We start from the raw sequence: 12,953 nt of genomic DNA on the forward strand, positions 1-12,953 counted from the left end.
AAGTTTTAAAAAATTAAAATGTTGTATTCTTTTATTCTGAAGTCCCATTGTTCAAGATGGCTTTATAAAGGCAGCCCAGGGGAAGATGAATATCGCCAAACTTAAACTCTAGACCAGCGCTGAGCAGTAGATGCCTGGGATAAGTCAGCGGAGTTGGTCTAGCTTTACTGGCTTCTGTGGTGTCTACTCAGCATCAAGAGTTGCAGGCAGGATGGGAGGATTACAGGCCCACGGATCTAGCACTTTGATTTGAAGCTGCTTTGTAATGAATTGCCTTTGATTCTGTGGCAGATCTGCTAACCTGAACTTTTTCCACATTGTATGCCTTTCTGAAAGGTAGCTGTAGGCGAGATTGTATATTGCTACTGTTTTTGTTACTGTTTTTTTATTAGGCTGATTTTTTTTAGTTCCTTGTGTTGAATTCAAAGCGTGTTTATTCGTTTCTGCTCACCTTAGTGCAGAGCATAGACACTGTTCTTTCTGTTTATTTACTATTTTATAGATACTGGGACTATCATACACTCTCCTGGCCCACCCTTGAGTGGCTCTAACCTGAAAACTCCCTTACCAGGTATAAATTTATTCACAGCTTGATATTTTAGGGACTTTAGAATTAAGAAAACTCATATATTTAGTGATTCTACTTCTACTTTGGGACAGTCTGTGTTTCTCCCTCTTGACTGGAGAACTTAAGTAGCAAGGACCTATACAGTAAAACTTGCAAAAGTCTGTCCTGTACAGTAGTCTTAAGAGACTCTCTTAGATTTTCCATATCGCACTGATTTCTGTTGACCTGCATTCTCCTTTCCTTCTATCTTGGAGGTCCAGTGACAAAAATGCCTGGTCCCTAAGACTAGCRGTAGGAGCCAGGTGATAAGAAGAAACAGTGCTGGCAAAGTTGTACATACAGAGGGGTACATGAACTAGCCTTTTTCACGCTTACCTGGTGGTAGAATCTGGTGGAAGAGGGACTTCTGTGAGATACACTGGTTAATGCCTTAAAAGCGGAATTGTTATACATGGTTTTCTAATATGGATTTCTGCCAGGACCATTACGAGAGAAAACACAGTTGTGTATAAGTACAAAAATATGCTGTGCTGAGTAGAAAGGGGTGAAGGTCAAGTTAGGGCTCAGTGTGGTTTTTAAATGTCGATATTTATTATACTAATAAAATAATTCAAGACTGAGATTTCCTGAAAGAAACAGCGAGTGCTCTTTGATTAAAGAGAATCTGTCAGAAGATCAACTTGACTTCAGCAGAGTCCCGATCCCTAAGCAACCTAGGGAACAGCAAGTGTGTGTCATTGGTAGAGATAATCATCAGTTCTAAAAACAAGTAACCGTCTTCCCCTCTCAGCCCAAATAATTGTGACACTGTTCKGTCTTTAACTGTTTAAATGGTTGTGGATATTTCACACTGACCTGCCCATAATTTTTGTATTGTTGAAATATAACAAGAGCCTGCCTACCTTCCCAGGCTTCCAACTACATTGCATATATTTGTATTAATAATTTGATGTCCTTATTATTCCACTTTTTTCACAGTTGCTTCTGCCATGTGCTGATCATTTTCCATGCACTCAGGAAGGATAGCTTTTACTTCAAGGATTTTGAAAAATTTGTAGACTAAAAACACAGGAACAATAGGTTAGACAAAAGCAGTTCTCAAGCTTTTATTTTCTTCTTTCCAGGGAAGTTGCTCTTCCTGCTGGTATGTTGAGAGAATAAATATAGCATTTAAGCATGGCCTAAATGACTGCATGGACTTCGAGTGACAATCAGGTGAAAACAGATTTTTCAAAAAATGGCTATATACTTCAATATAATACTTCAGCTGCCATAATTTCAGCCTTGTTAAAGTTCTACAACCACATTTGTGGCTAGTGCAAAAAATATTTTAAAAAATCCTTTCACTCCTTTAGGCTAAAAGGATGTAACTGGATTTGAGGACAAGGTTACACTAGTAGTTGTCTGCAAGTTGATCCATTTTGTTATGTTCATCCACTGTATTGTGTATACACTTAATCTGTTTAGCGAAGAACTGGTAATTATACTGCACTGGAATCTCTGGTTTAGCCTGTATTAAAGGTAAGCTCTGGCCTATGGAAACAATGAATTATATAGAGTATGCAAGTCATGGCTATTTTCCAGGAGTGCAAGGGATCAAGACTTTAAGAGATTTGACCCAGAAGGGCTCAGCAGATAAGTGGTTGTTCAACATAATATCAGCTGTGAAATGTATGTTGACGTATAAAGCAAGGTCGGGTTAGGTACTGTCAACCCATACACATTGCAGTATGGCCAGCTAGCCAAGAATGAAGGTGATCTCACATTGCAGAGCTGTGTTTTTGGGTTTGAGGATATGTTGGGTTAGATAGGTTGAAATACTGCTGTGGGAACTGCAGGCATCCTTGTAAAGTGTGCGTGGGATTGTGTAGTCTACTTATTTGAGTAATGGTGGTTGCAGACCAATAGTATTGTACATGGTGGAGACCTGTCAGGTGCCAAAATCTATCCTGCCACATGACTTCAGGCAAAAGAGGTCCACTCGTATTTAGTGTTGGATTTTGACGTTGTATTTGTGCCAAAAAACAGGTTAAAACAAGTAGACATTATGTAGATTTGGGAAGGTGGGTAATATGTATTGATCATCTTGCTGGAAATGGAGATGAATGGTACACTCAATGCATGTGTGGTGCACTATCTCTCCTTGGTCTAGATGGTAAATTTAGGGCTAACAGAAGAAGGCACGTGTGGGGGAGTATGGCATTTGATAGCCATTCGGCTGCTGATACTGTGCGATACTGGAGCCTGAGCTGCCTTTAGAAATACGAAAAATATCAGACTGGAAATCAAGACGCTGACTTCATGCAGAGGGTATGGCAGACTAATTAAAGGGGGGGGAAGTGTACCAGTTGAACCTATAAAACTCTTCCTGACCTTGAGAAAGCTCACAGTGAGCTGTGGGAAACTCCAAACTGTCCCCTCTGAACTCTTTTGTGTTGTTGTTTAAATATAGTAACTGCTTTTTTAATTAAAAAGAAAAATTAGATGGCATTTCAAATTGTGTCCATGGTGCCTTGGGGACCTATTACAGTACAAATTACCCTATACTATTTAGCGAGGTCTTGTTTACTATTGTGTGAAGCAGGGGTTACCAGTGTAAGGATGTAGGACAAGAAGGGCCCTTCTTTGAAAGTCTGGCTCTGCACATGAAAGTGACGCCAGCAATTGGAAGCAATTTGTGGAATTGTTTGATTATATTAATTATGGCACCAGCAAACAGTGCTTGGGAAACAGTTTTGTTTTCTTGCATTCTTTCTTGATTGCTTGCAGCAAAAGCCAAGATACAAAATGTGCCTTTAAGGACTGCCGGAGAGTGCAGTTCAAGCCATTGTGTAGAATTGGCACTGAGCTTGAAAGGGTTGTGTCCAGCTTGATGTAAGAGTTTTCCAAATACAGCTTTGGCCTGAACTTCACCTAGGTCAGCTTTTAGAATTAAAACAGCTTCTGTCTTCCTCATCAAGGAAGATTAGCCCTTTCCCTATTAAGTCGTAGACATAATGAAAGCCATATTATTTCCAGTTGCGGTAGTGCCACCTCTTATAATAATCTCTTTCAGTCCAAAAGCCTGTACAAACTTAACAAATTGATACACAAGACTCAATTCAGTTCACAATCATACTGCAGCCTTCTCTGATGTGGTACAGAGCAGCTGTTCCTCAATTTGTGGGAAAGTGTTTTAGTAGCTAAGAATTTCCAAACAGTCTACCACACTGAAACTGCGGGAATAGTGCTGATGATGCAGGGTAGCTGTCACAACAGTGTTTGGTCAGGACATGCAACAGGCTACTTTTGCTCAAAGTGGCTGTGAGACTACCCCTTCCCCACCCCAGTCACTGCCATMAAACTATGAATTATGGGTACTTTGTTCAGACCCCAAGTACCGTGCTGGGACATTAATATTACTCTCCTTTTGAAGGAAGGTACCCACTCTTCACATTGGTGCYGTTGTTGGAGGCCAATTGCTGTCCCTGCCCAACTTTGTGCTGTGGTTTCATTAATAGTCACAATCCAGGCAAGGTGATAATAGCAGATCTTGTACCAGCTGGAAGAGAAAAAAAGAATCTACTCTGGAGTTTGAAACTCTAGCAAAATACTTCTAAGAAAGCTGACAAGAGGTATAGGAAAAGGTGGTGTGAATTGAAAATAGCAGAAATGTTAAGGGATTTACATAAGTAAAATTCATTGCTTGATCTGTGAAAGTAATTGAAGTTCAAATCCTGAGCTCCTGAGGCTAGCAAAGAAAGGAGTATCCCTTGTTTCTTGAGTGAATCTCTAGTCAACTATTAGATTGAAATTGTCTAAGTAATCATATTATGCTTGTTATCATGCTGATGAATGCCTAGAAGCAGAATAGATTGGCTGCTACAGAAGTAGTGTGCTTAAATCTTTTGGCTAGAAAGGCTGGTAGGTTTATTTTGACCAAAATGTCAGGTGGAGAATTTCTATCTGATCCCAAATTCCTGTTAGTTAGGGGCACAGTTCTTATCATTTACTCTTTCTGAGGCATCGTACATTAACTACAGGCAGATGGGATACCGAGGTCCAACAGACCTCGTCTGTAGATGACTGGTCATCTAGTCTGCTAAATATAGTGTGGCATATCGATTTCTTATTGCAGTATTTATGGGTAGAGAGCAATATAGTGCATTTGTTCTTGGAAGGTTTAGCAAGGTATCTATTTTCTGGTCAGCCTAGGTTTTCTTGGCTAGGGTAATGAAGGAGAAAAATGACCACCTTAGCTTGAGTAAAATCCAAAGAGAGGATTTTTGGATATCTTAAGCAGATAACAAACAGTGATGCTATGTAATGGTGTAACATAAAGAATAGATGCTTAAGCAGCAGCATTGTATTTTCCATTATCGTTGTCGTTTCTGTCTTACTGTAATGATAGATGTATCAGGAAAGGCTGGGCAAATTGATCTTCTGATTTTGTGGTGCTTCTGCTTTTTCTCTAAGTCAAACTACAGAGCATTATTTTAGGAATAATTGTATGAGCTTTCCTGTTTTTTATGGCACAGATTAATGTTAATGTTTTGGGGAAGCTACTGACATGCTTTGGGACTAGATGAAGAACTAGTGTGTGCTTGCTAATATATTGTGGGATTCTTAGAAGTAGCATTCTGTATCACTAGCATTTCACTTAATTTAGTCAGAGGCTATTGATAGCATTTTTCTTCTTGTTAGCAATCAGATTCTAAAACCAATCAAGTTCTGGATATCAGCCTTGTACACCTGATTGAACCTGTGTAAATATATAAAATTCTTGAGTGGAAATATATAGCTATTACAAGAAAAAAATACCTAATTTGTTTATAGTTGTGTTGTGCTGAAGAACTGGATTCTTGAGTCCTGTAGTAACAGCAAAAAGTTTCTGTTGCTTTTCAGTGGTCTGTCATTGCAATAAGCGTGGGGAGAAGGCAAATCTTTCTCCAAACAGCAATCACACTGCATCAGTGTGTACACTAATGTTTTCATCTGGGGCTCTAATTATTTCAGATTTTCAACTCAACAGGCTCTTAGAGTCCATTTGCAGGAGAGCTATTGCAAGCACATRCTCCTTAACTGTGTAATGAAGGTTCAGGCTCTGAGGGTTCAATTTAAGGAAATCCTGAAATTGTGAAAAACAGCTGTCACAAATAACACATTGTGAATAAGGATTATCCCTAACCCATTGCCCCTTTTAAGTTTTGCTCTTTTTTCCTTGCCTCAGGAAGAAAGAAAAATGTCTGCCTGTCATATTAATAAGTTACATTTGCCTTGCATAAAAATCATTTCCAACATAAAATGTGCTATGTTAACTTGTTCTCTGATCTCCACTCAGTTGAGTGTTGACAGGAAACAAGAAACTGCAGGTGGATGAGTCTTCCACCTGTAATGTTCAAAGRAAGTGAATAGGATATTTTGAGTACAAAAGGGAGTTCAGTTTTCCACTGAATCTTTGATTAAATATTTCTGAATGGGATGGGAGGTTTGGAGATAATACCAGCAGATTAAGAATAATCTAGTAAATTCTTAATATTGCATGCAARAAGGAGTATTTTCTATTCCTGTGATAGCTAATAGCATGGCCTCACTGCTGAGTCACTAAGAAACCTGATTTTGAGTTTTTTGTGACAGAGTGGTAAAAGTTCTGAGCCTTATCTGTGTCATCACTTTTCCAGCAAACCATTGCGAGTACCACTGCTGGTAGTTACAGTAATATGTTTGCTGATTTTTCTATTGCTGATGATAGGATTGATGTTTAGTCTTGATCCAAAAGTCAAGTTCTTGTGAAACAGCAGACTTGAAATCTTCTAATATGAAATCTTTTTCCAATTACAATCATAAATGCTGTTTAAAAAAAAAAAAAAAAAAAAGCATAATCATCCGTGCTAGCTGAGACCTTCATGTTCATCCATACTAGCTAGTATGTAGTTAGCAGTAAGCTTTTTTCCACATTTGTGCGTATTAAGAAGGGAGTTTAGCCAAGTRATTTATTACCCTTGGTTGTGCTGGAGAGTGTGGCCTGTACCTATATTACAGCTATTTTCAATGGCGTGTTTATCAATAGCTTAGAAATTACTCCTTTCTCTGACTGGGGAACAAGGAGTTATTGTGTTATCTTGTCATCTATAGTGTGTATAGCGTTTGGTTTTTAAAATCTTCAAATGTTGCTTTGTTAACTTTTAAAGAGACAAGACTAAATAAGAAGGGAGAGGGAAGTCCCTGGGAATGGGGGTAGAAATGAGGAGATATGAAGTCTGGAAAGAAAAGCTGAAACAGGAGAGGGATATATAGAACTGGTCCGAGTAGTGCAGAAAAGCAAATGGGATTGCAAGTCAAGGAAGAGGGAGCTGGATTTTAGGAGAAATAGCAAAGGCCACCTTTGAAGAGCCTTTCATGGTCAAAGAAAATGATGGGGAGCAGAAGGCAAAGCAAAACAAAAGGACAAAACAAAGATGGCAGACTAGATTGATAAGAAAAAACATAGCATCAAGTGAAGGAGGATGAAGTACGTTCAAGCTTACAGGTAACAGTTCAAATAGAAATATGTACATATATATATATATGTATATATGTATATATGTATGTATATATAGGGAGAAAGCACATCAGTGCTCCCTCATTCTACAGTTAGATTAGCGAAGGAAACTCGAAGAGTGGATATTGTATCATATTTCTTCCTTCTAACTGAAGTAGTAGTAGTAGTAGTAGTAAAAACAAGCAAATGAAAACCTTGCTTTGGACATCTACATGCTTTAGGTGTTTACTGTGATTTGTGTACTGGCCAACACTCCTCAGCATTTTGGCTGTGGAGACTCTGTTCCCTGAGTTGGACATAAAGACCACAAAGGTCAGTCAAAGGATGTTTATCACTAGGCTGTGTTAAGCACCTGAAACACATAAGCCTGATTATAAGCAGAAAATGAAACATTAGGGAAACCTTAAAACTTGATAGATAGATGCGAGGCATCAGGATCTTAATTAAAGAAAGCAGAGGGGGACTGATGTAAGCGGGTATTATTTATACATAAGAAGGGGCTCTGAATTCTCGCTCTGAAATTTCCATACTAGTTATTTTAGTCTGCATATAAACGTACAAATTACTTCACAGTTCTTTTGCGAGTAATTTTAAAACTGTAGACTTCAGTACATTTAAATAGAAGACATAGCTAGCTTTCTACTAGTTTGCATTTATATTCAAAAATGATGTGTATGATAGTGCAGCTTTATTTTGTGTGTGAAACAGTTCATAGAGTTTGAAATTTTTTTCTGATGAGATAGCACTTTTCATTTGAATTTGAAAGTTCACTTGTTTGCATTTATAAATTACTCAGATTTATTTAGACAATGCTGAGACAAAGGAAATTATATTAAGGCTCCATATGCTTATTTGGTACTTAATAGCAGTTGCTATTAGCAGTTGCTGAAACTGAAAGAATGAGGTAGGATAAGCTATTCTACAACTTGATTTTCATATCTAATCTGGGTTAGTTGATGCTACGAGTATATTTTACATGAGAATTGTCTGAGTTCTTGTTATATATGTGGTTGAGATGGTAGAAATGAATTTTGCTATGCTTTCAAATATCTTCTGTGCCTCTGAGGACTGCCCATTAATAATACTAATATATAGGTATTTCCCAGTGTTGTAGGCAAGGCATTTCTTAGAACTTTGAAGCTAAAGTCTTTTTAACACATGGACCTTTTCAATTTAATCCATTAGCAACTTGGCAAAATAAAGTAATTGTCCAACAGAGGAAGAAAAAAAAATCTATTAACATTTGCTACAAATCTGAGTAGTACAGGCAGCACTTAATTAATRGAACAGATTTCTTGCTATGTATTCAAGCTAACATAGCTATTGTTCAGCAGAGATTAGACTCTTAATTTAAGTAAGTTAAACTAGACCTCCATCTAAAAATATCCATCATTTCAGCTATTAAAGGTCTGATGTCTTCTTTGGTGACAGATATATTTCCCTTCATTTCCTTGGTTTTGTAAAATGTAAAGCATGCATTGTGTGTAATGCGAGAAATGCACGGAGGTAGATGAAACCTAGATTATGCCTCCCTGCCTGTCTCTCTGCTTGTTCCTTTGTGCTGTTCCATATCACAGAGCCTCTTCAGCCCTTAGACCTCCTGGCACCAGAGTGTTGGGTTTTTTTTGTTGTTTTTTTTTTTTAAGCCATCATTTGTTAGGGTATGATGCCAGCCATCTAATCTGTTAGCAGAACGAGGGCCATGGAATCTGATTAGGTAATTTAGATACCTTGTGAATTTAATAATTCACCTGAGCTGCCTTTGGCTGTCAGCCCATAATTTCACTTGTAGGAACTACCACATTCTTCCATTTTTTTTTCTGTAATCTTGTTGCCCATAACACTTTATTTGAATCCAAGTAGGTGTTAATAGCTGCAGGTGTTAATGGAAGTTAATGTGCTGGCTTGGAGGAAGTGAGATTGCTTATTTTTAAATACAAGTTTTTCTCTGGTACAGTTCTATGTACAGCATATGCATTTTTTCTTAAAATTTTAATTTTTAAATCATGGGATTGTTTGTTTAGACATCTATATGGGAAGCATGGCTTTTGGGTGTGTTGAGCAGCTCAAGTGCTCATCCATTTTACCAGAAGTTTTTGAAGCTCAGTTTATCTGAAGCAGTTATTTCATCATCACTGCTGGAAGAGCAGCCACTTACTGCTGCAGTTCAGTGTTTATTCTGAGGTGAGAGATCCTGACCAGGCTTGAGGCACATCATTGCACTAGAGCTGTACAGACTACAGAAAAAGGATGTCAGAGTAGCAGCTTAGGTGCCTAACTTCTGATACCACAAGTGAAAACTTTGGCTACTATTGTAGTGTCACACCCACCTCCTTTCCTCTCTCCTTTCCGCCAGTAAGGTTTTTTTCTTTGAAATTAGCCTCACAAAGCATGCTAACATAAATAGAAGTGTTTTAGAAATTGTTTTAATTAATTTAAATTGCATATTTCTGAGAGGATTTAGAGTTAAACATCTTTCTTCAACAGTAATGTGCCAGTAACAGCAACATAGCAATAGTGATAAGACCCAGAAAGGGGAACCAACTAGAAAGCAAAATAAGGTGTTTCTTTGTCCACAAAGTAAAWGGTCTTCCCAGGAAAGTAGAGGAAACTCTGTTCAGGGACACTTGCAATTAAGTTGGTCAAAACAGTAGAAAAATCTACAATAGAAAAGAAATCCTGCGAAGGTAGAGAGCTGTGACTGCTGAGGTCACAAATTTGGCTGGTTTTAATTTGTTTTCCTTATTTCTGCCTATTTTTGTTACTTTTTTTTCTAGCAGTACCCAAGGTGTGCTGAGAATTTTCCAAATAGGAAATAAGTTGCTTTTCATGTAATGATAAATTATTTTTCATAAGATGGAATGATTGTAAAGCTAATGACTTATATAAAAGCATCCAATTAAAAAATGGAAACGGTTGCATCAAACATGACTATACAGTATAATAAAGCCATATAGTAAATGTGATCAGGCCATACTATATTATCTGATTTGGTTAATTGAACCTTACACGTGCAGGGATAATCATTATCAGACTTCTCAGCCATCACAGAAAAATCTCAATTATTTTTGCAATGAAATAATCATTGCTTTTTTGTGTTCTGCTATATGAAAAGAGAAAACTAGTTCTGTCTTAACCATGAAATACAAGATCTTGTAGAACTATGCAGAGTTGATTCTGCCTGATGCTGACTTCTGCAACTTTAGTGTAAGTTGTAGTTAGTTTAGTTACGTGTTGCTTTTCTCATCCTTCTCCTGTGCTCTGGCATGTTGGAAAAAGTTCATTTTTCTCTAGAAAGCAGGAAGACCTATCTAGCCTGGAGAGAAGTGCTGCAGGGCGAGGTGTGGGATTTTCAGAACCCCTGGTTAAGAAATGGCAGAATGGTAGTATCCTGGTTTTGCTTCAACATTTTGTGTTTCTTATATTCCCCTTTGTGTGGTGTGGATGCCGCTTGGAACAATTTGCTACCTGACATAGGAAGATGAGAAGGTGGGCTCTGGTGCTGAGCCCCTCTACAATGAGCCGTAAGTGCCCTCTAGATCCGTCTGTAATGGAGCAAATCAGCTGTGCTTGTAGACCTTCTGTCTCCAGTAAATCATAAGCATCTCGATCTTTTTGTCAGGCTGTGATATGAGAATCCACATCTGAATTTCAATATGAGGGGAGAGAAGCTGATTAAGTGTTTGAGATAATGTTATGTGACACCACAGGTTAAAAATACCTGAACTGATTTTGGCCAAATGCCTGAGAACCACATTTCAGTGTATTGAGGTGGCACTAAAAAAGCTTCCAAGGAGCTTTCTGTCTTCAACTTTAAGGAAGCATTTTTTCAGGACTGGTCTTTGAGGAGCTGCATCTCTCTGGTTTTACAGCATTTCTTCTGACTTGACTATCTTGTGTTTCTTATCTAAAATGCTACCAGTGAGACAAGTTAAAATAAAACATAGAAGTGTAAGTAAATCCAGCCATTTAGGAAAAAAGAACAGATATTTATTGTAGGACACAGAGAAGGTCTTTCTAGAGAAAGACTTAAGTTTAGTATTTAGATCCCTGAAATCCTACATGGCTATTTTTTTTTTTTTTTTTAAGAAGTGACATTTTAGGTGATCGTAACTCTTAACAAGTACTGTGTATTAGCCAGAAATAAAACTGTATTGTTGGGTAAAACTGACCAGTGTGATTCTGGCAAGTCTAGGAAACAGACTAAAGATATTCAAGAACCTCTGAACCTTAGGGTTTTACAAAATTCAGTATTTAACCAGTGGTTATTTTTTCATTCAGGACCTATACTTTTAGGAGTATCCTCAGTGATGAGATTTCTTTGACACCAAAACAACTGCCAAAAGAAGCTGTGGGAAGTTTATGTAAAATAATAGGAAAGGTCTGCTAAGTAAAAGGCCTAGCTGAGGCAAGTTGGTTTGACTTGTTTAAAGTTTTGTCTGCATTTAATACTTAACCATAGAAAGCCGCTGATTAGAGGAGTCTGTTTCAGGGTGTCCAGTGGATATGRGGCTGGGAATGATCATCCAGGAGACTACACTGTGTTGGGGATTTTGCGTTTGTGAACTGTGTTTGAAAGCTTCTCTTATTTTTTTTCCATTAGTTACCATATTCTAAAAGTGTGATACGGAATGTAACATTCCTGATGTAACTGATTTATTTTATTTCCTTCAGTAGTTTTCAGAGTTAATCTTGCATGTTCATTTTTTTTCTGGATCTACAGAAATGTGGTTTTGAAAAACTTTTCATGTATGTTCTTGTTTTTTTTTTTTTTTTTTTTTTTTTTTTTTTTTTNTTCCAGATGGGTTAAGGCCAGATACCAAGATGCTTCTCACTGTTGCCTCCAAGAAGAAGCCTAAGGCAAGCAAGGGTGATACAGCCAAAGAGGATGAAAGCAACAAGAGTGATTTGGCCCAACCAGTTGCCATCACTCTTCTCTTTAAAAGATATGTCTTTGATACACAGAAGAAAATGATGCAATCTTGAGAAAGCAGGTCTTCCCTCACACCTGGAAGACCAGACTCTGAAATGAATTCAGGTGGAATGTATTTCTTGTCAGAATGCAATTGACTTTCCTTACAGATAGAGCCTGGAAGCTCCTGCTCAATATATGCCCCCTTCCGGAATCCCTGTAGCCTAGTTTTGTTCTGCTTATTTTATGTCTTTGCAATTTGAACCTTTGTAGCCTTTCAGAGAACATCACCTACTGAACAAGAAGTTTTGAGTGTAYGTTTTAATAGCAGTGTTTTCCTGGAGAATTGTTTAAAAGTTTCTTTAAATGTTTGCTACCAGCATAATCTAAATGCAGTCAAGATGTGAATTTTATGCGACTCACAAAAGAAAACTGATTAGTCTAGGTTTGCTTCCCCAAGCAAAGTGAGAGRCAGAAAGAACACAACGTAGTAGGTGAAACCTAAAATGGATGTTTCACGTTCCTTCAACTGCAACTATGTAAGATGCTATCTGAGAGATGGTATGGATTTTTTTTATAAGTATGATTTATATCTTGAAATGTTTTTCATATTAAACATGATGATGCATGTAACTGAGAGTCTTAATTGTTCTATTTGCTATTCCAAAGGTTCAGAACCTTCTTCAGTGACATTTTATGTAGCTTCTCTGAATTTCTTGCCTGGTTTTTTGATTCTCTAAGAAACTGGAAGACTAAGCCAATCTGAACCATGATGAATCTTCCTCTGGATTTTTTTTTTTCTTGTAATGAAAATATCTCTTTGTGTAGAAGGTTGCTCTGGAAACAGCCAAGATCTTTATTTCATTAAAATAATAATAGATGATTGCAGCATAAGCCTTGTAAAATGAAGATCTCCAAGATGCTTTATAAACCATTAGTTGTTTAATAGGGAT

General features: G+C 37.6%; 1 protein-coding gene across 2 annotated transcripts in view; it reads left to right on the forward strand.

Annotated features, from left to right (window-relative positions):
* Positions 1-12,633, forward strand: part of EEFSEC (eukaryotic elongation factor, selenocysteine-tRNA specific) — a 134,439-nt gene extending 121,806 nt beyond the window's left edge. Inside the window, exons 7-8 of one of the 2 annotated variants that reach the window (XM_085324457.1) lie at positions 503-571; positions 11,890-12,633. In XM_085324457.1, the coding sequence (XP_085180583.1) occupies positions 503-571; positions 11,890-12,074 (254 nt within the window). In that variant the 3' untranslated portion in view covers positions 12,075-12,633. The remainder of the gene's footprint in view (positions 1-502; positions 572-11,889) is intronic. The other variant, XM_085324465.1, reaches the window with a different exon arrangement.
* The last annotated feature ends 320 nt before the right edge of the window (positions 12,634-12,953 follow it).

The sequence above is a fragment of the Rhea americana genome, unplaced genomic scaffold (genome assembly GCF_003343005.1).
Source record: "Rhea americana isolate MKP2758 unplaced genomic scaffold, rheAme1 scaffold_120, whole genome shotgun sequence".
Classification (NCBI taxonomy): domain Eukaryota; kingdom Metazoa; phylum Chordata; class Aves; order Rheiformes; family Rheidae; genus Rhea; species Rhea americana.